The sequence below is a fragment of the Sparus aurata genome, chromosome 16, assembly GCF_900880675.1.
Source record: "Sparus aurata chromosome 16, fSpaAur1.1, whole genome shotgun sequence".
NCBI classification, from domain to species: domain Eukaryota; kingdom Metazoa; phylum Chordata; class Actinopteri; order Spariformes; family Sparidae; genus Sparus; species Sparus aurata.
This window is the reverse complement of record NC_044202.1, coordinates 14,722,203-14,748,164: the sequence shown is the minus strand read 5'-3', so window position 1 is coordinate 14,748,164 and position 25,962 is coordinate 14,722,203. Positions and strand designations below refer to the sequence as shown.

Sequence of the window (25,962 nt, the reverse complement as noted above, 5' to 3'; positions counted from 1 at the left end):
AACAATTAACAGTAAGCTATGAACTATATGGTGATAACTGGAAAGTAGCATTATGTACCCACAACTCTGTGGTTGCTGTATTCTTTGATAGATTCATTAATCAGATTCTTGCTGTTTAATAACACCGCAAATTAGACAACAATTATTATTATTATTAGCTGTGTATATGTTTTTCATGCAGCTGGTTTGGTAAACAAACAGCCGGCAGCTGGTACAGTAGATTGTGATACCGTTTCCCCAGTAAACACGCCAACCTCCTCGGCTCTCACAGCTGCACCGTTGCTCTGCCTGAGACACTCTGGCCGCGAAGAGTGGTTTCCGGAGGATGAGTGACGCGGAGGGGAGCATCAGCAGACTGGGAAAGTGGCCAAAGAGGTCGGTGTGTTTACCAGGGTAACTAAAACTGATAAACAGCCGTATCAGAACCATAAAAGCAACAATTCAGAGAGAAGTGGAGCAGGGTAGTTTGAGTCATTTACAAAGATTTCCACAGTCCAGCAACATGAAACAACTACTGTGAGACCACTCACCATCTGACAGAGCTGCAAGGTCAGTTATATTAAGGTTAAGAACCATGCTCTGCTTTTAATTCTACTTTTAAAAAAAACCCCAAAAAAACATACTTTTTCCATTTAAGTCTCTCAACAAAAGATTTTCTCACGTGTCAGAACCGTCTGAAGAGGTGAAGAAATGGCTTCAAATGGGATTTATCAAATCACACACCTGCAAGGTTTTCCCGAGACTGACTCATTCCAATTTTACAACACTTTGCAGTCTTTTAAACATCACCTGCCCTCTGTACAAATAAGTTCTGAGTTACAGCCAAAGTGGCTTCACCTTTAAGAAGGTTTCAGATTATTGTGGCATTTTTGCGCTGTTTTTTTCCCTGAATAATCAAACATGTGACAACACTTTCTGCTAATGTGGTATAAGATATGAAAAATGATGTTAATTTGTTGTTTTTTCTGATAACAGCATCAAAACACTCACTGAATATTTTGTTTTTTCCATCTTCCCACAGTTCACCCCCAAGGTTAAAACTGTTACTCCACGGGAGGTGTTTTTGAAGCATTGTGACTTTAGAGAGAAAAGAATACACTACAATACAAAGTGAAAGCCTGTAAATTGTTTTTTTTTTTTTCATGTCAGACTGACCCTCAACACTATTGCAGAATTGTCAGTCGAGAGTAGACATCAGAACAACTGCGCAGTCGTGTTGCATAATTCATACTGGTGCACAGTTGAGATTTTCTTGTGACCTTGACAAATACGAGAGTTCAGTCAGTGAAGAATGAAAAAGAAATGTCTTCCCCAAAACGACAAAGTGCACATTTAAAGGACATAAACATTCTCTTTTTCCTCAATTAATTACATGTTTTTTCTCAGTTTTATTCACCATATACTGTTTCACACATCCAGATGATAAGCAAAGATGATGATTTTTTTCTCTGACCATCAAAAAAGGGTTGACATTTAAACACGCCGCACATTTTGCATACGGTGCTGTGTTCGTCAAATGTCACAGCCGCTGCAGAAAGTGTGAAAAGCGTTCAGCAGCTCAAAGCCGAACTGAATGACAGAGGAATACATTATTCATTCATTATCACAGAAGCACTTCATGATGACTATTTTTATCTCTAAACGAACATTTAATGGATGGGTAGGGATAGATGAATTAAATAAACCTGTTTATTAAGTGACATTCCACAGAATAGGTTTAACATTAAACATATAATACACATATACAATTATCCCAATACACGATGACTTAAAGTGGACAGGATGGCAAATACACATACAGGGCATTACATCAAGCACGTTGATGAACAGTATTAGGAGTTCATAAGAATATGATAAAGCTGATAAAATGCAATGAGAGCAAAATAACTGTCCAAATGGTATTTCCAAGCTCACAATAGTATATTTTTCAATACATAAACATCCAAATATTTCTCAAGAATATAAATTATTACACACATAAGTTCTTTTAATCAGAGGCTAATGTTTAAATTGTGTAAATTCAGTAAGAGAGACAGAGCTGGCGTGTATTGTGACTTTGTTGTGCTGTAAATTTGCGCAGTTTGCCTGCTGATATGAGGGCCGGGTTGTTTCTGAAGAGGAGGTTATTATCCAGCTGAGCAAAAGGAAAAAACATTGAAGACATTATTGTGTCTGCTCAACTGAAAAAAAAACCAAACAGTTTAACCGTAGTTGTCTTGAGGACCAATGTTATTTACAACAACACCTGGTAAATCTGTCACAGTGGTGGAGGTGTGGGGTCGTGGCACCCTGTGTGAAATCGTCAGGATGCTTGACCCCTGACCCCCGTCCTTTCCTTTTGCTCTCCTCCGGCACAGAAAGTGTTGACACAGACAGGACAGGAACTTGTCGTGCAGCGAGGCGTAAATAAAAGGGTTGTAGCAGGCAGAGCTCATGGCGAACAGGTGACTTGACACCTGGATGATGTTCACGTACTTCTTCCCCAAGATGGAGAAGTCTGTGTCCAGGTCGCAGATCAGGTTCACCACCTGTAGAGTTAGAGTAGACCATGTTATTCCAAGCAGTCATCAAAGATAAACGTCATCTCATATCTAAATCAAGAATGAAATCCTTTGGGAATTTGTTATTTTAAATAAATTGCTCAACATAAGTTAGCCAGTTAAATTATGGAAGACTTTTGGTTCAATTCAAAGATTTGTGGTAATCAGTCATGTTCAGTCTGTCGCTGGTTTAAGCAGCTACAGTCAGTTCAATACAAAACTAGGCCTAGAGGCACTGTTAATAAGATTTGAAGCTCAGCAAGTAACTATTCCTGAGAGCTATCACATTATGGTTTTGTTAGGTCTTTTAATAAGCTTGTAACAAGGAAGTAACATGACACATTGAGCTGTCAACGCTGCCGTCACCAGACTACTGGAGCCCCACTGCTAATGATTAGGTCAGTGACAATGACGGATCAGTGTAGGGATTTCAGTCTGAGGATGATTTGCTTTCTTGCAGAGGATAAGACGAGAACATTGACTCTGTAATCCTGTACTGTAAATATGAAGCAAATACTCATCAGCTCATCAGTGTCTCCCTCCCATTCATCTGTACCTGTAAGGGTAACCACGAGAAGGCAAAACAGAGGACGGACACCAACAGCAAGTTGAAGGTCTTCCTCCTCCGTCTGCTCCATGCCGCCTTTGCAGATCTCAACTCTGGACATGCCGTCAAGCCCGACATGGTCCTCTTTTTCAGCTGATAGGATATGGCACAGTAGGAAATGGTGACAGCGGCCAGTGGGACAAAGTAGGAGAAGAAGAGAATGAAACAGGAGTAGATGAGGCGGCCTCGCTCCTGGCCGTCCCAGAACTCCTCACACACGGCCATCTGCAGCCCTGCAGCCCGCAGGTCCAGGTGGACAGTGTGTAGTGCTGTAGGCGTGGATAAAGCCATAGAAGACAGCCAGATCAAGGCCACCAGACCCCAGCAGAACCGCCACCCTGCTCTCTCACGGATGGGATAAGCCACAACCACGTAACGGTCCACTGCGATGGCCATGAGGGACAGGACCGCTGCATAGACAGCTGCAGACTGCATGACCGTGACAAAATGACACATGTAAGGACCAAATACCCATCCACGCTGGTCAAAGGCGTAAGATGCTGTCAAAGGGACGCAGAAGATGCACATGACGAGGTCAACAAGCGCTAGGTTGCTGATGAGGAAGTTTGTTGTGTTGTGTCTTTTCTTGTTGTGCCACATGAGAAAGAGCAGGAGGAGGTTGCCCGAGCAGGCCACCAGGACCACGGCTGAGTAGAGAGGGATGAAGACGAGCTTGAGGTCGTACAGGAGGTCAAGCCCTGTGAAGGAGGATGCTGAGAACGGGGAGGTCAAGAGGAGGGGGTGAGAGGAGCTGCAGCAGGATGAAGAGAAGTTGGAAGAAGAGTCAGACATGGAGGGAGAGAAGGAAGAGGCTGGAGTAGGGGAGTTCACCCGCGATTGGTTCAGGGCCTTCTCCCAGTCCATCACTGCAGAAGTCAGAATGAATAAAAAAAAATATTTATGAGATCATTCTACATAACCTGCTGCATATATTGCATATATATTAGAGTATATATTTATCTGATTAACATCCAAACTATTAAGGACTGTTGAAGCAATGCAGCAAGAATTTTAGTTTAACACATTATGAAATGAAATGAAATAGTTAAAAAAGACTGTGAAGAAACAAGACTTTTGACATTATTTAAAAGATAAATGTGTATATTGTTGCAAAGATATCTGCTGAAGTCAGCATTCTGACCAGCTTGCTCCTGCTCATCTTGAGATGCTGCCCCCTATTTGTTTAGAGTATAAATGTGCAACTTTAAACTTTAAATAAATGCATAGGAAGAACTGTGAAATGAAAAGGGGAAAAAAAAGACACATAAATAGATAATTATCTGAAAATTAATTGGAGGATAATAAGAAAATATAGAAATAAAGGCATAAATAAAATAATTAATTTAAAAAAATTATAAATTAACAAATGGAATGGAAAATTGGAAAGTAAAAAGTAGGTGAATTAATACAAAGATAAATAAAAAAATAAAGCAGCAAATTAAAACACAATTATCATTTTGTCACATTTTATAAATTAATTAATGCCAACGTTTGTTTTCATTATTGTTTTTGGTGCATTTAATGGCAATCTGTTGAGCCATTAATTAATCAGTTTATCCATTTTTGATTTGTGCAGTTTCCGTCCCCCATACACCTACTACTCATGACCAATGCCAAATTGATTTTAACATCATGACAGAGAATGAGCGGCGGTGACTCACATTTTGACAAACTAATTAGTGGCCATCTTCAACACTCTCAGTCAGTCAGTCAGTCAGTCAGTCAGTCTCATTAAAAACAGTCCCCCATCCTTGTGCTCTCTCATCTTCACAACACCTTACCCTCCTTTGCTCCTAGTCAGACATATGCGCATCATGTAATCTACATTGAAGTTGGGGACCCACTTATTGCTGAACAATAAGAAACACTACTAAAACACTAACAAGTAGCCTGTCAGCATACAATTGGATGTCATGTGAGAGTGTTAAAACGGATTCATTGAAAAGCAGCCTGTTTCTAATGGTGTGACTCAGAGATTTAGGTCATTAACAGAAACCACAAGAAAGCGATGGAGGGAATGAAGACAGCTTGAGTGGATTTTCTATTCATATTTGCGAAAGAAGACGAGGATGAGTAACATCTGCCTCCCAAATGAATATGTTTTGGGCTGAGTTGCATTGATTTTTGCATTAATGGCTTTCTCATTTTGTCAGTTTCATCCATAAAACCAAACGATCAGAACAAATCCTTTCAGATGAGCCACCTTCGCAGTTCTTCTAAAAGAAGTGGAAAGCTTCAACATTACATTTGTAAATGAAAAACCTCCCCTTGCCTATTGGAGAGCTACAAGTGCGTTTTTAATGACCTACTTAAGCTGAGCAAGACCTCATCACCGCAGGAGTAACATTATCTCAACGTTACTGTATTTCTTGAACTAATTTATCTAAATTTTCCAAGGATCATTGGCTAAATCATGCTGTTCTCATGCTGAAGCAGCTCATTCCCCCACTGACCTGACTATATCTGTGATGAACCGATTTGCACATAATTGACTTTTAGCTGGTTGCTTATTTAAAAGGCATGTTTCAAGCACTTAATACACAAAATGCTTCCCAGTGTCGTTATCAAGCATTCTTTTCTTCTAAAAAAAAAAAGACAAAAACAAATCAAATCTACAATCTACAGTGATTAGAGTGCATGAATTTACAAGAAAGTAGACATTAAATGAAAAAATACCTGTGAGAGATGTCAGCCGGACATTTTTGAAACGACTTCCAGCACCTGTGAGCGTCTTCAGTGTGCAGGGAGTCCCACGGTTGTGCCGCCTCACCTCTTTGCTGCAGCCCACTCTGCTTCAGAATGAAGAGGTGTGCTGTCGGTCTCTCTCTCTCGCAGTGCACTCGTTCATGAGAGTGAGTCACCTCCAGTGAGAAAAATAAATAAAAAAGGTTGTCTGTCATCTCAATCCTAATCACCTTCAATGAAAGTTCATTATAATCTCCTGATATTCCTCTCGGGAACTATGGAGCCTCTCTGGCAATAAATCTGGACTTTATAATGACCTTGCCCTTTTATAAAGTATTTGTCATCTGCCATGGATCATTGTAATTTACCTTCTGGGACTTATAATGTGTCTGTGGATTTAGACATAATTTATTTATCGTGACTCTGACACATTTATAATGTTTTATACTACTTTTTTTTTTTTTTTACTTCCCCTGTAACATCGATAATGTTGTCCTTAATTTACTAACTCCAGAATAATTTTTTATTGTTGGTGTAAAATATTTCAGCAGAGTCAGTTTTTCCCAATAAGGCCGCTGTCCAGGAAACCACACACAGAGCAAAAACAGAACAATGAAGGGACAAACACATGATCTTAAATATTCATCAAACTCATTTCATAAATGTGGAAGGCCTCAGCGGCAGCCAGCCTGGCTCCTCACCTGCCTTTGCTCCAGATACTTTCAACGAGACTTTGGGAAATTTTCCAGCCGTGTTTGTGCCAAAATATGATATTTCCCTAATCCTTACCTTAATCCTTAATCCTTACCAAGTGGCTTTTGTGTCCAAACCTAAGCATACCATAAACACAGTGCTGTCACAACTAGCAAATGACAGTTTAACCTAAGGAAATGTGAAGTTTCAACAAATTGACAGTCTGAAGAAACATACAGTGCCAACGTGTATTCTAACAGGTCATGGAACAGCAAAGTCAGCTGTGTAACAACTGCTACTGTCTGCCAACATGATATGCTTGCCCTATTTTGTTGGTTTTCCTTTAATGCTGCAACCATCTGTTCATCAGTGCTGATGATTTGTCCTCGGTGAATATGGGTCTTACAGCTATCTTTGATGATGTCAAGGAGGCAGGAAGATGGCCACGGTCTGGTGTTCCTCACTTTTTGTCATTTTGTAAGAAGAGAAGATTGTTATTCTGTCTCCAGTGTCTGCTGTCTAGTACCAAAAATGTGAAGTGATGTATTTCTCTGTCCTTTGTTGATGTTTTTACCTCGCCTGCTCGTTGGTGTTACTATGCAAGCTTGCAAGAGAACAATCTCATCTGTGCCACTCACACCATCAGTATGTGATGGTCAAGTGATTTAACTGTCATTCAAAGGTCCACCCTCTTTCCAACATTCATTATTTTAACCTCCTAGAATGCGTATCAGTCCTGGTACTCTTGTTTACAGTTTTTTTTTTTATAAAAGTAATCGCAAATGTTTTATTTATGCTTTATGAATATAAATGAATAGATAGAGAGGAAAGATTACTGCTTTAATATATTTAAATTCAATGTGAAATTAGGGCAGTAAGGGTTAAACTGTTGCTAAGCTCTTTTTCTCAGGGGAAATGCCAGGTGGGTTTCTGTATTAACACCTTCCATGAGTGGAAATTACATTATAATCAAGGATGGGTGCCAATCAAATCTGAAATTCCCCGTCATCTCAATCAGACCTGTTACCACAATGCACGGCTCTGTGAGGCCTAGAGAGTTGGCAAGTCACTAATTTTGCTCACTGAAAGTAATAAATGTAATGAAGATAAACCATACTGGCATTTTATTAGGTTGAGATAAGTGGCCGAATTGTTTCTCCACTTGAAAGAATATTGAGAACAAATACTGTTAATTGTGTGCTTCGATTTGATTTCACACTTTCAGTCCTTGGGGTCCTGAGATAGACGGGAAGGTAATCAAGGAGTTCCCAAAGGTTTTCATGTCCGGAACATTACACATTAGAAAATGAAGCCATGCTGCTTTTTTTCAAATGAACTCTGATTAAGAAGATTTTACCACGGCTCGATTCAGAATAACAAATCAATACAACTGAATACAACTCACAACAATTCACCCGGCGAGCAGCTAAATAAACTGTATCCATCCAATTCTACTTGTTTTTATTGAAACATTGATAAAAGTTCAGATGTAAAATCAACATGGCAAAAATAAAGATGTTCGACAATATGTTACAATATTGATGGAATATAGTCCTACTCAAGACGTTAACAATTTTAAAAAAACAGAAAAAATAATGTCTCTGCTGGAGAAATGCATTGCTAACATCATCGGAGCACTTCACAACATGATACTGCACGTGGTCCTTCATTAGCCTTTCATTGTATTTAAAGTAGAGAGTCATTCTTGTAACGGATATAATGAGGTCATTCAACAGTCTAGATGCAAATTTTACTGCTACAGGACAAACAAGTGTAATTTCATTTTTTTCAATTATATATTGTCATGGTGTGATTTGGCTGAAGGGATGAATAGCAAGGACAAAACACGTGTGACTGAATAAGTACTTAACACTCAGTTGCTGGGGATACAGAGGATGATAAAAGACTCCATTTTCCCAATTCGACTGCTGTTAACAAAAGCTTTGGCCATAACACTGCCGTGACATAACGAAGCTCAAAATGAGCGCTGGGGTAACAAGTCACCTCTACTGAATGTGAGCCTGATTAGTTCTTTTTTCAGCATTACTATTTTAACACACTCATTTCTCCGGGCTGTGGGTATCGTCTTCGTCTGTGTTGTGTCGCTCTCCTTCGGTGTCCTTGTCATCGTTCTGTGTTTGGTTCGGCTCAGCTGCTTCCTTATTCTGAGACGGTCTCAGAAGAAATTCCAGCTCCTCTGCGCTGATGGCCACCTTCTCGGGAATCAACCACCTCTTGAAGTGTTCAAGTGCACTGGGGAAGGGAGGTACACAAAAAGATTTGTCCATTTCAGGAGGTCTGTTTCAAAGCAGACAAATGTGGATATAGCAGCATAATCTTCAATATTTCCTTCCTTCCCATCCTACCTCTCATCCATGTCGCCACCTTGGAAGAGCTCTGATGTCTGGGCATCGTGCAGAAATCTATCCCAGCATTCTTTCTTAGCTTGAGACAAAGAACGCAACATGTCCCTGGACGTCACATCACTGGACTGGCCCTTGAGTTTCTTCAGGCGGTTCTCTGCACCAAAATGTAGATGGATAAATAAAGAAATAAAAGGTATAATTACAGTTTTACTTGACTTTGAAATCTCCCCCGGGTCATGTGTGCTGTGTGGACCATTCGCTGTGAAAGACTGTGGAAATGCAGAACTGATCCAAACAGCCATAATGATGGGTAGAGATCAGCAGCAGCCTGGGGCGGAAAGACCGTACCAACGCGGAAGTACCAAAAACTGCAGTTTCTCAACTGGCCACTTAAGACTTGCTCCAAAAGCGACTCAATTCCCAGAAGAGCCCATGTTAATGCCCAACTTTATAGCAGAAATAAACGTGATTACAGCCTCGTAAAGAAAACAGGTTTGGTCTCTACAGCTTCTTTTTGTGTTGACCTCTTTTCTCAATCCATTTAAGAAGTCCATTAGCCTGGGGCTATATAATGACTTTCATGATTGTGAGTGTGCAAAAAATGTTACGACAAAATGCTCCATTACAGTTTCTAAAGCTCAAGATGATGATATTAAATTGCTGAAATAAAAAGAGTTCACCTTAATTAACATCATAGGGACCATCATCATGATTCGATATATGTAATGAGTGTGGCTAATGTTTAGACCATTATCTAATAACCCAAAACATACAAGGATCTGTTGGTCTTCCAAACTCTGTTAAAGAAATTCAGTCGGAGAAACCGTTCTTATCAGCTTTTCTTTTTTTTTGCTAATCGAACAGTGACTATGTCATTCTGTAGAAACTATTTGATAAGATGATTGCAATGTTTTACTGGCATTTGAGATCATTTATAGATGAGATGTATAACAAATGAATGGACTGCATATAGGTAATTTAAAAAAAAAAAAACTCAGCTACAACCCTGATGAAGGTGAAATGGTTCGAAACTTTAGGGAAATAAAGCGTTGTACACAGGAGAAAAGTTTCATCTTGATGGACTTCTATCCCTATAATCTCCCCTACAATCTGATTGAGAGGGATGTATGATGGATGCTATAATCCGAGCTAAATGTCACATGAGGCCTACAGTCAGGAAGGGGGCAGAGAGAGACAGGAAGGTTGTCTGCACCTAAACTGGCTATGTAGATCTCAGAATCCTCCATTGGTTCCCATTCGGCGCTGGAGGAACCGGTGTTGGTCCCATTAGACTGTCCATTGACCTGCACTCCGACTTGTGCTGCTGGCTGGAATGAGTCTTTAAACTCCGGGTTGTTCTCTGGGGCTGCTTCAGCTTGCACGTCCGGCAGACTGGAGCAGATTTCGGTCCACAGCTCCCCGCTGGACCGGACCTCCTGACCCTCGAAGTCGTCAACCATTCTTGTGTCGTGACCAGCTAAGTGACCAGGAGCAGAGGTTGACATCAGTTTTCAGCACTACTTAATCTTGTTTAAGGCCTGTGTCTTCAGGACACACTAAGATAGACATGTTCGTGACTGACAGAGGGAGACTGCGTAGATTTTCAAGTACAAAGAGCAGTCTCTAGATTCATTTACAGCAACATACTTAGGCTAAATTGGTGTCTAACCCATTGTACTACTATTTGTATGCATTTCAAATCTTCTCCAAACAGTGCGTCATCGCAACACATTCCAAATTGATCTTACCTGTGTGGAAATCTCAAAAAAATGTACTGTTATTTCCTCTAATGTATGAATTTGAAGACTGGAGATTAGCCTCGCTTGCTAACTGTGTCCATGATCCACTAGCTGTAATGAGCGACAGCCCACTTCCTTATTTACGTTTATGTGATTGGACGCTTAGTCCGCCAATCAAACTGTTTCGAGGTACGATTGGATATCTGCGATGTCCTATTGGAGAGGACGAATGTCATTGGTCAGGCGCTGTGTCTCGCGGAGGCGGGACCCAGGAAGTTGGTATCAGCTGGAAAGAAGGGACGGTGGCGAACTATCAAGGTAAAATAAAAAAAGCTCTGCTGACCTCTGTTGAATTATTTTACTTTAATGTTTAAAATTTGAGAACTCACATAAGTATTGACAACTGTTCAGTGATGTTATCTGTTTATAAAGTGACGTTAACTTGTTAGGATAACGTAAATCAACTCGCTGGCTGACAGTCAATTTGCTCTGCTAGATTAATTTTACTCTGTTTGGTATTAAAACTACAAGACAATCCCGAAACTGTCACCTTGATTGCAAAAGAGGGGATGCAACCAGACTGCAGTCATTATGTGTGTGTCGTGTACTGATGTTTGCATCATGTCACTGCAGGGAGACCCAGTGTAGGAGATGCGAGCAGCGTTGAGGCTGGCAGTAGTGGCAGTCCCTATGGGTGTGCTGCTGTCCCGGACCATGGCGTGGATGTCCAGTGGCAAAACACATGCAGAGCTCATCAGCAGGCTGAGAGGTAAAGGGAAGAGTTGGGTTTTGACATTTAAAGGTCCTTGAATAAAAAAAAGACTTCAAGGTGAACAAAGAAAAAATATGTTGAGGTTGAGGCTGAGATTCAATCAATTTTTAAGTGAAATTTAAAGTCTGCGAGTGGAAAAGGAAAAAAAAAATTACATTTCAATATGCAATTGAAAGTGAAAACCAAAAAAAAAGTCTTATTATAATGATTTTTCCTTTTTGTTTTAGTTTGTACTGGTATTTGGGCTTTCAGAGAAAGTTTCAAAAAATGTGTCACTAAATTGTAATGATGTGTGTCTAAAAGAGAGAACGACCACATGTAAGCCTCTGTATATCAAGATGTCACACTAACCGAAATCCTGCATGATTATCAAGATATTAATAGTATATAATTATGTCAAAATGTTGACCCAATGATCTGCTTTCATTCTCATTCTTTTCTTCTTAAAAGCCTGTTTTAATAAATGTTTCCCTTCACATTAAAAAGGCAAGGAGGAAACACAAACTTCAACATCACAAAGTTCATCCTGCGCACATTACACTCCTTTCTCCTCCAGATCATGGGGTGATCCGCAGCGACCAAGTATTTGACGCCATGCTGGCTACAGACAGAGGGATCTACTCTAGGGACTATCCTTACGCAGACTCCCCTCAGTCCATTGGTATTCATTCTAGTCACTCTTTATAGACACATGCACACACTTGCACTTCAGTATGGTAACTGATATTTCAGTGAATAAATGGGAGTTGTAGAGTAAAAGCTGTTCTCTAAATGTTCATTGTGACTCTGTGTTGTGGCATTTTTCTATTGCAGGCTACAGGGCGACCATCAGTGCACCACACATGGTGAGTAACATACACTCAACTGTGCTGATATGTAACAGAAAATCTTAAGATGAACTATAATTCATTTATGTACACTTTTTGCTGATTTGACAGCATGCTCATGCTTTGGAGCTGTTAAGTGACAAACTAACTGAAGGAGCATCAGCACTAGATGTGGGTTCAGGAAGTGGATATCTCACTGCCTGCTTTGCGAGGATGGTAAGTTCTCAATGGTAGACTCAACACATTTCCTAACAAAAAAAAAAGGATATTACTAACTTGATATTTTGCACTGAAGTTGGCATAAAATTAAAGCTGCAACGATGACGGGAAAACTGTTGACAACAATTTGAAACTAGCTGCTCTGGGATGCTCTGGGAAAACATTTACCCATTTTCTTTTACATTTAAAAGAATAAACAATAGCAGAATTAGTTTGTTGTTCGTAGACAGGACCCAGTGGTAGAGTGGTTGGCATCGAACACATCGACGAACTGGTTCAGAGGGCAATAAAAAATGTGCAAGCTGACGACCCAGAGCTGCTCACATCGGGACGCATCAAACTTGTTGGTGAGTCAAGAGCCTCTTTCAAATTTAGATGTTGGAACTGCACAACTGCATAAGACTAAAAAAAAGTGCATGTGTCCACAGTGGGAGACGGAAGACTTGGCTTCCCAGAAGGAGCGCCGTATGATGCCATTCATGTTGGTGCAGCAGCAGCTACTGTTCCTAAGGCTGTAAGGACACTGAGAGTTAGGATTTTTCATGAAATATAATTAAAAGAATAGAAAATATAGATTGTGTACACAATGAGTTAAGGTTGAAACACATTGTAGTCAGCAATATAAATATATAAGTAAAGTGAAGTGTTGTAAGCTGTAAAGGAGCTTTGACCGCAGCGGACCAAATTGCTCCATTCATGCTGACTGAGCTGAATATGCCTCATGAAATTCCTTTTCTGTTTAAGCTCTTGGAGCAGCTGAAGCCCGGTGGGCGGTTGGTTCTCCCAGTGGGCCCTGATGGTGGCAGTCAGGTGCTCGAACAGTACGACCGGCAGAGTGATGGGACCTTCCTCAAGAAAGCGTTGATGGGAGTGATTTACGTCCCGCTGACCGACAAGAGGCATCAGTGGCCTGGGTACGGCACAAAAATATCTATAATTTTTAAACCAAAACCAGTGAAGGAAACAAAAAAAGACCTAACCTCCATTAGGTGTCATCGCCATCCATTAATCACATCCACCTACATCTCTTAGCTTGCTCCTGGTGATATCCATGCTATCCCTCTCTCCCCAGAGGTGAGCTCTGACTGCAGTGTGGTTGCCCCTGCAGGAGGTGGCGTTGGTGCTGCATCTCCGGGGCCCCTTAGCACTCCCCGTGGTTTCACCGAGCCTCAGACTTAGCGGCCACCTGCCCCGCTGGGTCGTCACCTAGCAACGTACAAGGAGGATCTCGCTCTGTTTGCAAAACCAGACTGTCCTCCAAGAGCACTTAAACAGTGACCGGACGAGCGACCACCGCTGGACTGATGACCTTACTCCCAGACTCCTTGGAGTCAGTTTTGATGACTCACAGTGTTGTTTGTGGATAAGTTTAGCAATAACAGCATGAGGAGCTTCTAGTTTGTGTCCTTTGGGATGCTTGCGGGAAGTTCAGATGTTTGTAAATGTATGAATTTGTGTGTAATTTCAAGGGAATGCTTTAGTTGAATGTAGTAACAAGTAAAGACAGTAAAAGCCAAGGGGTATAAATGAAAATTCAGCAAAATAACAAAAAGTAATATATTTTTTGTGGTAAGACCTTCTTCTTACTGGCTTCATTTAGTGTATGTGCAGGATGTGTGTTGTTGACTTTATTACTGTAGAGAAGAGGAGTGCCAAAAATCAACTGAGGCACTTAATTTTCTGAAACTGTACAAATATTGATTTATGTGTACACTTTAATAATAAAATCTTGTGGATACTTTATTGTTTCCATTATTCTACTGAACATGAATGCATCGGGGTCAGGGAGAGCTAGGCTGAGGAAGGAATTTGTAATGTTTTGATTGAGAGTGGGTCACACAAAATGTAATTACATCATTATTTTTATTTACAAGTATGTAAATGAGCACTTTCAAAGTTAAATGTAATAATTTGTAATAGGGACAGATCCCTTCGTGACCAGGCTGATTATCTTGGCCAATATTCAGCATTTTTCTGGTGAACAGCAGTGGCCATAAGATCAATTTATTTTAAAATGCGCTATTTTGGCCTTGTTGCTGCGTTCTTTCACTGTCTGTCGTCACCACTATCGATGGGTTACACATCACAAGTATTAGCCTATCATCACTGAATAATCAGGACTCGCAAAGTAACTAATAACTTAATTTATCGAATAAATGTATTGGAGAGGGAGTATAAAGAAGCAGAATTCGGGTTAGAATTGTTAGAATTGTACTTACAGTAGCTGCACTGCTTGAGTAAATTGCACTTTGTTACTTTCCATATCTAGTTATTCTAAATTCTGACACTTAGATTTTATTTTTTACTTCAAATGTGTGCATATCAACTCCAAATAATCATTATTGGTTTCTTGATTACTGGTTATCTCTATCGGTACTGACCCTGAGCAACCCATATCATTTGATACCTTGTGTGTCACAAAATGATACAATGTCCATGATCAAAAAAGTAGCACAGAGGGGAAAAATCTTTTTTAGCTGACCCTTTCTTACGATAAATTAATAATGATCCATCATAGCCAGCACCTTTAACGACATTACAAGACATATCACTAATAATTTTTTATTGAATCATCATTGATCAGCAGTTTCAATATTTTCACTTGTCACTTTTCACTTAAACGAACACACTTTTAAAACAAATTGGGATTATGACGTCAGCCTCATATATTATTACCCTTTAAATATCATGAAGGCATATCTTGTACCTGTAGCATCACATGTGACTAAATACAATCATACAGCCGGTGGCGATAATGCTTCGGTGAGGAGGCGATTTGCACTTAAGGAAAAATAACAACACAACAGTGAGGTTTGAACTACACATGTGGCTGGTCCGACTACGTGCCTACGTCATCACTGGGCGACTTAAACGACAAGGACCTCTAGCTTGAGAGTAATGCACGTGAGTTTGTTGGTCAGAGGCTCGATAAAATGTCATTTTCCGTCATCCTTTTCTAATGAAGTAATCAGACAGGCCATTAATAAAGTAAAACACCGCATTAGTTCACGTTGCAGCGTTTATCCTCCTCTGAATCCTTTCCTTTCGTCACGGTGTCAACAGAGCAGCTCGGCGATGGAGCAGGCAGCCGTCGTCCCTGAATCACCGGCGGAGGTAAACAGCGCTGCGTCAGAGGAGAAAACCGCGGAGAAAGAGGCAACAGAGACAGGCAAACGCAAAAGCGACGAGCCGCACGAACCCGAGGCAAAAGGGCGAGGGAAGAGACGGAGAGGAGGCGGCGGGAAGAACCTCCGTCGGGGCGAGAGATACATCCCCCCTCCGCAGAAGCGGAACCCGGGGGTCAGCTTCAGCCAGGAGCACTTCGACGAGACCTCCTACTACTTTGAAGGAGGCCTGCGAAAAGTGTGTCCGTACTACTTTGACTTCAAGACCTACTGCAAAGGTCGGTGGATTGGGAAGAGCCTCCTGGAAGTGTTCAAGAGTGAATTCAGAAGCGAGTCCATAGAGTACTACGAGAAGGCCGTCAAGGAGGGTCGCATCCGGCTGAACGAGACACCTGTGGAGGACCTGTCTGTGGTGCTCAGGGTGAGTGTCACCTGTACACATGCATGACTTCAGGTCTTTGTCACACAGTGTTACCATTAGGCCAAACATGTCTAAATGAAAGTATAACTCAGGATCAAATTGAAAAAAGAACTTTTAGACAAAGACAATACTCTTTTTCTTATTTATGTAAACATCCTGCAAACATTTACTCAACACACACCAAAACCAAATCTGATAGAAGTCCTGTTTTCTTTGTCTTTCTTCTAATAGCCTAGGTACTTTCCACGTTATCGAATACAGATATTATTTAGAGCACATTTTGTCAAATCAGATATTGAATTATCAATACCTTTGACAACCCTTGTCTGTAGCTTTTCTTGTATGGTCAGAATAGTTTGTCACATGACAGATGGGACTGCAACCAGATTATTTTCATCGTCTATCAATCTGCCAACTTTTTTCACTATTGTCTTCAGATTGCTTCTTTGTCGAAGATTCTGAAAAACCACAACACTCTACATTTACAATCATTGATGACAAAGAAAGACAGAAATGTGTACATTTTTAGAAGCTGGAACCAGCAAACCTTTGAAATTGAAATGATTAACGGATAATCAAAATAGTTGGCCAATAAGTTTATTTCGATTAACTCATTGATTAATTGACTAATTGTTGCAACTCTAATGGCTGAAAAATAGCCAGATATCTAACAACCATTCGTCTTATTAAAGTACTGCTACATAATATTTGTTCTGAAGGAACAAAACATGTTATTTGAAATAGTCACCTGTTGCTGAAAGGTCTTTGGTTCCAGATGCTGTTGACCTTGACAGAGTACAGCAGGAAGAGTGATGAAGAATTTATATAAATATTTTCTAATTATTGCCAAACTTGCTATATGGCTAAATCACAGGACCTGCAAACATTTTAACCTCCCCTGACTCTCCACAGAATAATGACCTCATGAAGAACACCGTGCACCGCCATGAGCCCCCTGTAGTCTGCACTCCCCTGGAAATTCTGGCGGACGACGGTGAGGTGCTTGTGGTTAACAAGCCCGCCTCTATCCCGGTCCATCCCTGTGGCCGCTTCCGCCACAACACAGTGATTTTTATCCTGGGAAAAGAGCGGGGCATCTCTGAGCTGCACACTGTCCACAGACTGGACAGGCTGACGTCTGGGGTGCTGCTTTTTGCAAGGACACTGGAGACCTCAAAGAAACTGGACCAGTTGGTGCGAGACAGACAGGTATGTTAATTTAAGATTGCACTTGGTTAAGACAGTGGTGACAATAATTATTTTCATATGACTGGTGTTATTCTTAAGATCACTTTTTCCATAAATTCATTGATATAATTCTCAGAAATGTCCCTTTACATCTGTGCTTTTCTAACAGCTGGAAAAGGAGTATGTATGCCGAGTAGAAGGGGAGTTTCCAGAGGGGGAGCTGATCTGCGAGGAGCCAATTCTGGTTGTTTCCTTTAAAATTGGCCTCTGCAGGGTTGACCCGAAAGGAAAGGAGTGCAGAACCGTCTTCCAGAGGCTTAGCTTTAATGGAAAAAACAGTGTCGTCCGCTGTCTGCCCCTGACTGGCCGCACACACCAGATCAGAGTCCACCTCCAGTACCTTGGCTTCCCTATCATTAATGATCCCATCTATGGGTCCTCAGCCTGGGGTCCTCGGAGGGGGAAGGGGGGCCTGGTGGAAAAGAGTAACGAGGAGCTGCTGCAGGCTCTGGTAGAGGAGCATCGCTCTCAGGAAACCCTTCACATGTTGGATATTCCCGATGATGTGATCGGGATTGGAAAAGAGGCAGAGGAAGTGAAGACATCTGGGAAAGTAGATGAATTCGAAGGCAACACAAGCAAAGAAATTAATCGTACACAGACTGATACACAGGTGCCAACACGCAGTGAAATGGTGAATCAGGGCTGCACAAACATAAACCCTAAGAGTACCCCACTTACATCACCAACCAACTCAAACGGAAGTCAAACAGAAGCAACTGACTCAACTCCCAAAACTCCTTTAGGGACCAGAGACCATCTGTGCAGTGAATGTAAGCTGATACGACTGGATCCTACGGATAAGGAACTCGTCATGTATCTCCATGCTTTACGCTACAAAGGACCTGATTTTGAATATTCCACAAGCTTACCTGACTGGGCTAAAGAGGACTGGGTGGAAGCTGATTAGAGCCAACTAGAACTGACCTTATGATTTGTTTTGCAGACTTTTAAAAGCCTGAGCAGAAATCCTTTCAGATGTTTTGAAGGTGACGGTGATATAAAAGGCCTCAAAATTTGTTTTAGCATTTGCTAACTAGCATACTGTTTGAATTTCTTTAGCGCCAAGCTTTATGCCTTAAACAAAAATGGAAAACAGAATTGTTTAAATAAAAATTTTACGTTGGGAACTGTTTTAATGTCGAGCATATTGTTTGAATTTAATTTCATCCCTCCAAGCCTGTGATCCATCTGGTACTCCAACCAAGACATTAAATAAATCAAAAGCCATAACTCTGCAGGAAAATAAATGGTTGATTTTATTTCAGTTTTGTGAAAAATTAACAACATCGACACCTGTACAGAATAGTGGGGGTGACCTTTTTGAGTTCTCCTTTTCATAGAAAGCCTCTGGTTAGTTTATTTCGTCTCTAAGGCAGGGTATTCTGCTGAGTGACGTAAAGTGAAGGCTCTTTGAAGAGTTGTGATTATACAGTCAAGATGTCAAAAGCAAACAGAAATAACGCTGCTCATAGGCACATTTGACACACAAGTCTCTTCTCGTCCAGGTCCGAACCACCATCCGTACATACACTAAACATCTCTTAATTAATGTATTTTAAAGGACACGTCCTTGCACAAAACACACAGTTTGGGTTATTTCAGCAGATGAAACAACCTGTTAAAAGACATTTGGCACATGCTGTTCATGTCATAAATACTGTAATTGTAATGTAACCAAGACACACAGAATCAGCTGATGTGACATCTTAGCTGTGGGACTGAATGAAGATAAAGGCTCTCTGTTCTTTAAATATTCTGTTAGAGTTTCTCCTAAAAGTGCTGCAGCAAGGTCTATGTACAAATAGTGAGCTCTTGAAGCAGTGGCACATGATGGTACACCTGCTTTAGAAATAAATTACTTCTTCTTAAAAGCTAAGGCATACACTGACATCCATAAATCCTGGAATAGTACGCACCATAAGTCATTAACAGTGTTTTAACCTGTATATAGTTTTATATCTGTATTAGAAATCCTTTTTTGCCTTTTAGTACTTTAAGTAAAACATTTTTTGTAGGGATGCACGATATTAAGTATATTGGAGCTAATAACTTATTAGCTGGGAAATTTGCACTATTATTTATTATTCCAATAATGAAATTATAGCTGATAAATACAGCCAATAATTTTAAGTCAAAATTGCTTTCATTGATTTTTAAAAGAGCAGCAGCTCCACACTCCAAAACAGTAGGTGGCAGTATGTATCTTCTAAGTTGGTTTTCAATCTGCCAGTCTTGCATATCCTCAATAGTAGGACCTTATTTCTGAAAAAATATGTTGTCATTCACAGAGCAGGTTTCCACAAAACTATATGATATCTTACTATCTTTACAACAAACGGAGATCAAAAATGTTTTGTCTATTTTGTCTGACCACTGACTACTATACAAATCTTTTCCAAAATAAGGTCCCACACCAGAACGGGCAGGACTTCGCCTCTCTGTGCACTGTTGGTTCCTCTGTAAAAAAAAAAAAAAAAAAAAAAAAAGTGTCAAGGGAGAGGCTAACCCTGGCATTAGAATGGCCACATCCCTGCGAGAAAAAAGGTAACAACTGCTAGCTTGTTAAAGCAAACATGCAGGTTTGTGAGCGACCAGGTAAATGTGGAGCTAAATTGCTATTTCAATGTGTAGGTTGCTAGCTAGAGGGGGGGGACGATGCAGAGTGAAAATGGTCCGTCAGTGGCAGTTTGTTCCAAAACAGTTGACTTCCAGCAATCTATCAATCAACATAGAAAAACAAGCCCAGCATGCTGTTGTCACACTCTTGACATCAAACTGCTGCACCTGGGTAGAGCCATGCAGCGCAGGCCAGAAAGCTGTACATGTCGTCGGTGGTGATTTACAGTTACAGAGAACGGCAAGATTGCAGTTTGCAGTACATGTATCTCAAAGCTTCGGAGAGGAGGAAGGAAGTGTATGAGTTTTAACACAACAAATCTTTCATGTCACCTGAAAAGTTGCCATCGCAATAAAAATGTAAGTTGTTGGTTGTCTTGTCAGGGTCAGCCATGAGAAGCAGGTAATTATCATATATCATATCGTGCATCCCTATTTTTTTTTTTTGGCACAGACACTGGAACAAACAGCATGACTTTAATTTCACAGTGAAACACTAAACGCAAACAAGTCATGACAACAAATGACACATTACTAACTTCAAGTTTCTGGTTTTCCACGTCATGGTCACAAAGGATATACTGTACATATTATCGCCACAAAGTGAGAAACCAACTCTCAGTGCAGCGCTCTCTCTCTGCATATCTCCTATTTATCTTTTAATGTTCAGAATACCATGAATGTATATGGCTCATCAAGGTCAATACCAGCACGAGGTGGAGCCGGTGGCTGTTGTCATTACCCCGTCTGTGCAGGTGTTAAAAAGTTCCAGGCACGAAAATAAATTCTGCAGCACTTGATGATTTTCGTGTTAAGAACACACTGTAGTCTCTCCAAGTGTGATACTGGTGCAAGGTTGTGGCTGAAAAATAAGACTTCCTTCATTGCCAGGCTGAAAAAGTCATGCTTTGATTTGACCTTTTGGCTGAAGAAACACTCGTGCTCTGACCTCACCCATCTGTAACATACACTGTAACAAACTTAGCAGCAACATTAGACAACCATGCTGTCACATGTTACGTGTGCAGTTGGCTTATATTTCCTTTGAGTGTGTTACAAAACTAATAGTGAATGCATCTTTTCGAGTTCAGTGATTCCTTTCCTTTTTTTAATAAATTTAGAGCGATTAATGCACAGTGCTTGCAAAGATTCCTCCGGCTTCCCTCAACATGTGTCCTCCCGTTGTCCATCTCTCTTTATCCAAACGTCTGGCAGGTCTGGTTTACTATTGGGTATGATAACAACTTCCTCACTCTGACTGGTTCGGCCTTTATTGCACGTCTCATAAACAGTTTCTTTCAGTGAGAGGCGAAGCGTGTCTCTCTTCCCGTTTAGATGCCCTGGTTGAAACTGAACCTCTTCTTCTCCTTCGTTTTGCTGCTTGTTGGAAGGCCCTGGGTCGATGTCGCTCAAGCACGTATCGTTCGAGTCCTCCAGGCCCTCACAGGAGCTCTGAGACAGGGAGGAGAGGTGTCCTTTGCTGGAGCGACGGTGGTGAGGGAGGCTCTCCTCTGTGGTTTGTTCGTCTTTGCAGAGAGATGGCTGGTCAATGGTCTCCATTGTGTGGCTGATGATGGTCTCCTCTAAGCTGGAAGATGAGGAGAAGGATGTATTGCTCCAGTGCTTCACGCCACCAGAATGACCTCTGCATGTTTTACATAACAGCTTGTCCTTGACGACATCGTCCTGTGCCAGGCCTGCTGGCCGCAGGGTGTTTTCTTTGTAAGGAGATGAAGTCTGCAGGGCTGGAGGCGCTTGGCAGATCTTACGTTGACGGCTGCACATCTCCTCGTGGTCCCCGTCCATGCTGTTCCTGCCTGCGTCCTTCCCACAGTACTCGATCTCGTCAGAGAGCACAGAGGGCCGGTTGGACAGCTTACTTGTGCAAGTGCTGTTTTCGAAGCTGTCGCTCAATCGATAGGCCAATGGCTGCAGCTCATACTGCTCCGGCCCTCGGCCCCCGCCTTCTCCTGCTCCAGCCTGTTTCTGTCTCTGCGGACGCTGGTGGTTGGGGTAGAGATAGCCACCTGCCTCTTTGTCATAACTCCTCCTCACTCTAGATCTGCCAAAGGCTCCGTTAGCAGCCGAGGCTGCTGAGGAACCCGGCTCTGCTGCCGTGCCTTCCATGTGATCTGAAAAACACGGCAGGGTGATTGTTCCACAGTTTTTCTGGGGTCCAAAAAAGCAGCAAAGGGACTGAAAAAAGAAGGTTGCAAATCCACATGCTACACACTTCACCAAAAACAGGAAAATTCCCAATTTTCTGAACAGCAAAGCCGTGGCAGGCAACATGATGATTCCCATGGAGAAAAAAGCACCAGAAACTATTGCTACAGGACATCCCATCCTTTTAGTGGCGTGTGCTACTTTCCCGATTCTGTCTGAATGAGGAGCCAAGCTGTAGGATATGCAGTAGTTCGCAATAAAGTCAACAGAGAGCCCTGCTGCTGATGAGATAAACAGAGCCTCGATGCCGCTCAGCTGCCATTCAAGAAGAACAAGGAGGCCGACAGTGACAAAAACACTCCCTCCTACAGCTACAGTCCCATATATGCTCAGTGGAATATTCCAAGTGGTTAAGAGAAGCAAAGCAAACGTGAGAGCGACCGAGAAGCCGGCCACTACCAGAGTCTCTGAGCTCAGAGACTGCTGTAGGTCAAAGAGAGACAGATGACTGATGAACCATCCGTTCTCCAGCCCTTGTGGCGCCCCTGATATTTCTCTGTTAAACCACGTCAGGATTTCTCTGTAGAAATGGCTGGTTCTGCTGAAGTTGAAGCTGTAGAGGTATGTGGTTTTGAATGCCAACACGAGGGCAGCGGCCGTGCCATCTGGCTGGAAGTACAGGCCTCCGCTGTGGGCCAGATGGCCCTCGGCATACCTTTCCGCCAGCATCATACTGAGGCAGTTCTCAAAAACACTGGGAGGGTAGGGGAAAGGGATGTCGTTACAGCAAAAGTGTAGGGAGTCATCACTCTCTGAGCACCGTCTGACAGATACCCAGTGTATTAGCTGCTCCACCAGACAGATATTTTCTGCCATTATATCTTTATCCTCAGGTGACGGTGGGGAATAAAAGCTTTGGTTCTGAACACGTCCGCATAAGTCCCTCAGCCAGACCTGAGCGTCTGGCCCGCTCATGTTAAAGTATGGGTCGAGAACTAAAGATCCATTGCTCTTGGGGTTAAAGTGATCCCCGTTATCAGTTGGTTTGACGCCCCAAACAAGCATTAATGTAACAGGCTTATCCTCTCCATTCCTCTGTCTCTCAAACATAAACATGTGACGATACTCTGCGTCGTATCTCTCAAACGGGTGACTGGAGCGGAAAAGCTGGGCGACCCTGCTGTCTAAGGTGGGCAGCTTCATGCCTGGGTCAATGCAGGACATGTAGGTGCCCCCTGCAGCGAGCACTGCGAACCAACACACCCAGATGTACCTAAACTTTACCACACCGCAAGGCAGGATTTTCATAAATAATAAGTTGGAAGTGTCTGAGAGACCCCTTTTTAACTCTCTCAGCTTCTGCCCGAGAGTGAAGAGACACCTCTTGCGCGAGCTTGTATCCCAGAAGCCGCTGGTGTTTTTGGAGCAGCATGGTTTCCATCCCTGCGCCGCTACGGATGCAGAGGATGCTTCTGTGTAGCGCTCACGTAGTATGAAAGAGCACGGCAGCCACACCAACGCCAGGATGGAGCTGATAAACGAGGCGGTGCCTAGATAAACAGAGAAGCATCTGATGGCTGTGATGCTGCTGAGATATCCAGAGAAAAATGCTGCACTGGAGGTCAGCCCTGACGCTAAAATCAAATAGCCCACTTCCTGCAAAGCTCTGTTTACTCTCTTCTCCAGGGAGGCGGAGGGATTTTGGGATAGCTGCAGATTCCAGAAATCGGCGAAGATGAAAACCTGATTGGAGCAGCTTCCCAAGAGAATAAGAGCTACCGAGAGGTTGACCAAAGGGAAGAAAGTAAGGCGGAATGCTACTTTGTAGAAGAAATAGGAGGTCAGGAGGGAGCCTGTGATTGCTATTGCAGATAATGCTACTATGAAGAGAGAGTGGAGATAAAGAGCCATAGTGAAGAGTAGAGACACGACAGCTAGGACAGGGTAGACCGAATCTCTCGCCAGGTAATACTTGAACAGCGTCTGCTTGATGCCAAAGTCCATGCCTGTGATAGACGTATTGTTGTGTGTAAGATCCCTGCCTTCAAGACTGCTCATGTACATCTCCATCATGTGTTCTCCTTTGTCGATGGGTAAGAACAGGAGGCTGTACTTCAGTGTAGGGATCTGGTATTCGACAGTCTGCGGCCCGAGGAAGTCTTTATCAACCAGGAAGTGAAGGATCTGGAACACCACCCGAGATTGTTTACAGCGAGATGGGACGGAGGAACAGCCGCCGTGTTTGGGTCTCTCAACACAAGATTCCGTTAGATGTCCTTCGTGATAGTACGGAGCACATTTCCGGAGGAGGTTCAGAGACTCAGACACCTGGTGTGAAAGGGAGAGAATAGCAAAGGCCTTCAGACAACTAGACCCATTCAGTTCACTCCAGAGTGATGTTAAAATTAAGTTGCATGAGAAGATCGATACCACTCTTATGCTGTGCCAATGTTTACAGGGGCTTATATGCCTGACTAATCATTGGCCCAGACCAGCTTCCAGGCAATCAGTCGAGACTCCAGGAAGTCGCTGTTCCAAGCCAAAAAAATGATCCAGAACAAAACCAGGCATTAAACAGCCAACTGTCATTTTCACACCAACATTTTTGTACAGAGTTAACCCATTAATGCAACGTGTTGATTAGTGAACTTTAGAGGATGAAATTTGTTACCTTTGGACGTGGCTGGCCTAGCTGTTTCCTTATGTTTCCTTTCTCTATGCTAAACTAAGCTAACCAGGCAGTGAAGCTTTATATTTACTGTACAGACAAGAAAGTGGCATCAGTCTTCCCATCAAACTCTTGGCGAGAAAGTGATAACTGTATTCTCCATACATGTCGAAGTATTATGACAGTGTGTATACTCAGAGTGAAAAGACAAGTCCTCGAGACTCCGAAGACTTATCTAGCAATGTTAGCTACAGTAGTGCACAAACGGGCAACCACTGTAGGGGGCAGATCATTTGATCAACAGCGGTGTTGTGACGTGAAGAGGGGGATGGAATGTGACATTTAGTCATTAAATGTTATAAATAACACCTTTAAGCTGTAGCTGCACTCCAAAAAAACTCAATATAACTTCACACATTCAATGTGTATTCAGTTATTTTACAGAAAATTGAAAAGCATGTCTACAAACACCTAAATTAGCTTGTAAATGCAAAATGAAAATGTTAAAATCTTTTTATGAGCAAACGGAGCAAACAAGACTGAGAAATCAAACTATTTCCATGTTCACAAGTTGAACTTTCAAGCTTACATCTTTTAAAGCATTAGATTTTTCTTAAGCACCATTTACTATGGCTGGTTCACCTACTGTACAGTGTAAGACAGACTATAACTTGTGTTACAAAAACCATGTGTGTATAATTACAAGTAATGTGATTGTTGTTGTTTTTTTATTCTGCTGTACCTGGTGTGAGGTGAGGCTGAGGCAGCACGAGGCATTGGTGAGGACAGCCAAGTAATTCCCCAGAGACCAGCTGGGGCAACAGCCGCTTCTGGACGTTCCTTCAGCCTCCCCCCTCACATGCTGCTGGCACAGGTCCTGGAACTGAGCCTGGGAACGAATCTGCAACAGACAAGGGAAATATTTTTTGAACACATGCCCAGTTTTGAAACAATTTGCAGAAAAAATAATTTGTTTTAGATGAGGCAATGTACATAAAGTGTTTTTAATTTCAGCCAGGCGTTTAAATTTGGGTTAAATCTCAAGGCGTTGAAGAGAAATAGGGGTGAAATCGGAGAGAAGGTGATGACTAAAAGGGATGAAGAAATGAAGCGAAAGGCAGAAGAGCAAAGGTGAGAGGGAGGGCTGAGTGGATCAAAACGAACCCTGGATTGCTCCACCTCACACATGGCGTGGATAGCCTTCAGACTCCACAGACTGGCTGAGTTCTCTGATCGAAACACCAACTGAGCCAAACGCTCGCCTGCA

At 42.0% G+C, this 25,962-nt stretch overlaps 5 protein-coding genes across 8 annotated transcripts in view; 2 read left to right on the top strand and 3 right to left on the bottom strand.

Annotated features, from left to right (window-relative positions):
• Positions 1-1,368: 1,368 nt before the first annotated feature.
• Positions 1,369-5,953, bottom strand: prlh2r (prolactin releasing hormone 2 receptor). The gene is made up of 3 exons (XM_030391937.1): positions 5,824-5,953; positions 3,097-4,013; positions 1,369-2,528 (listed from the first exon to the last, which is right to left on the bottom strand). Exons 2-3 carry the CDS (start codon positions 4,009-4,011, stop codon positions 2,202-2,204), a joined length of 1,242 nt encoding a protein of 413 aa, XP_030247797.1. The 5' UTR covers positions 4,012-4,013; positions 5,824-5,953; the 3' UTR covers positions 1,369-2,201.
• Positions 5,954-7,969: 2,016 nt separating this feature from the next.
• Positions 7,970-10,773, bottom strand: ccdc32 (coiled-coil domain containing 32). Its single transcript, XM_030391940.1, has 4 exons — positions 10,640-10,773; positions 10,105-10,368; positions 8,892-9,045; positions 7,970-8,778 (listed from the first exon to the last, which is right to left on the bottom strand). The coding sequence occupies exons 2-4, from the start codon at positions 10,349-10,351 to the stop codon at positions 8,586-8,588; spliced, it is 594 nt and encodes a 197-aa protein (XP_030247800.1). The 5' UTR covers positions 10,352-10,368; positions 10,640-10,773; the 3' UTR covers positions 7,970-8,585.
• Positions 10,774-10,814: 41 nt separating this feature from the next.
• Positions 10,815-14,189, top strand: pcmtl (l-isoaspartyl protein carboxyl methyltransferase, like). Of its 2 annotated transcripts, none has more exons than XM_030391938.1 (9): positions 10,815-10,948; positions 11,264-11,399; positions 11,959-12,063; positions 12,216-12,247; positions 12,341-12,445; positions 12,675-12,795; positions 12,877-12,962; positions 13,193-13,362; positions 13,557-14,189. In XM_030391938.1, the coding sequence occupies exons 2-9, from the start codon at positions 11,282-11,284 to the stop codon at positions 13,591-13,593; spliced, it is 774 nt and encodes a 257-aa protein (XP_030247798.1). In that variant the 5' UTR covers positions 10,815-10,948; positions 11,264-11,281; the 3' UTR covers positions 13,594-14,189. The 2 variants fall into 2 exon arrangements, with proteins under 2 accessions (XP_030247798.1, XP_030247799.1); XM_030391939.1 differs by having other exon boundaries at positions 10,816-10,948; positions 13,521-14,189.
• Positions 14,190-15,214: 1,025 nt separating this feature from the next.
• Positions 15,215-18,385, top strand: rpusd2 (RNA pseudouridine synthase domain containing 2). Of its 2 annotated transcripts, XM_030443662.1 has the most exons (4): positions 15,222-15,352; positions 15,512-15,994; positions 16,907-17,203; positions 17,352-18,385. In XM_030443662.1, exons 1-4 carry the CDS (start codon positions 15,347-15,349, stop codon positions 18,150-18,152), a joined length of 1,587 nt encoding a protein of 528 aa, XP_030299522.1. In that variant the 5' UTR covers positions 15,222-15,346; the 3' UTR covers positions 18,153-18,385. The 2 variants fall into 2 exon arrangements, with proteins under 2 accessions (XP_030299521.1, XP_030299522.1); XM_030443661.1 differs by having other exon boundaries at positions 15,215-15,994.
• Positions 18,386-18,483: 98 nt separating this feature from the next.
• The window catches only part of disp2 (dispatched RND transporter family member 2), a 16,462-nt gene continuing 8,983 nt past the window's right edge, over positions 18,484-25,962 (bottom strand). For both annotated transcript variants that reach the window (XM_030443659.1, XM_030443660.1), the window contains 3 exons: positions 25,860-25,957; positions 25,438-25,596; positions 18,484-24,355 (listed from right to left, as the gene is read on the bottom strand). In XM_030443659.1, coding sequence (XP_030299519.1) covers positions 21,026-24,355; positions 25,438-25,596; positions 25,860-25,957 — 3,587 coding nt within the window. In that variant the 3' untranslated portion in view covers positions 18,484-21,025. The remainder of the gene's footprint in view (positions 24,356-25,437; positions 25,597-25,859; positions 25,958-25,962) is intronic.

Coding starts and splice junctions, on each gene's coding strand:
- ccdc32 (XM_030391940.1), bottom strand. CDS start 10,351: ATGGTTGACGACTTCGAGGGTCAGGAGGTCCGGTCCAGCGGGGAGCTG. Junction 9,046..10,104: donor GATCTACATAGCCAGTTTAG/GTGCAGACAACC, acceptor ATTTTGGTGCAG/AGAACCGCCTGAAGAAACTC. Junction 8,779..8,891: donor GGTGGCGACATGGATGAGAG/GTAGGATGGGAA, acceptor TCCCTTCCCCAG/TGCACTTGAACACTTCAAGA.
- rpusd2 (XM_030443661.1), top strand. CDS start 15,347: ATGCACGTGAGTTTGTTGGTCAGAGGCTCGATAAAATGTCATTTTCCG. Junction 15,995..16,906: donor ACCTGTCTGTGGTGCTCAGG/GTGAGTGTCACC, acceptor GACTCTCCACAG/AATAATGACCTCATGAAGAA. Junction 17,204..17,351: donor AGTTGGTGCGAGACAGACAG/GTATGTTAATTT, acceptor CTTTTCTAACAG/CTGGAAAAGGAGTATGTATG.
- prlh2r (XM_030391937.1), bottom strand. CDS start 4,011: ATGGACTGGGAGAAGGCCCTGAACCAATCGCGGGTGAACTCCCCTACT. Junction 2,529..3,096: donor TCTCGTGGTTACCCTTACAG/GTACAGATGAAT, acceptor CTAACTCTACAG/GTGGTGAACCTGATCTGCGA.
- pcmtl (XM_030391938.1), top strand. CDS start 11,282: ATGCGAGCAGCGTTGAGGCTGGCAGTAGTGGCAGTCCCTATGGGTGTG. Junction 12,064..12,215: donor AGACTCCCCTCAGTCCATTG/GTATTCATTCTA, acceptor TTTCTATTGCAG/GCTACAGGGCGACCATCAGT. Junction 12,446..12,674: donor CTGCCTGCTTTGCGAGGATG/GTAAGTTCTCAA, acceptor TGTTGTTCGTAG/ACAGGACCCAGTGGTAGAGT.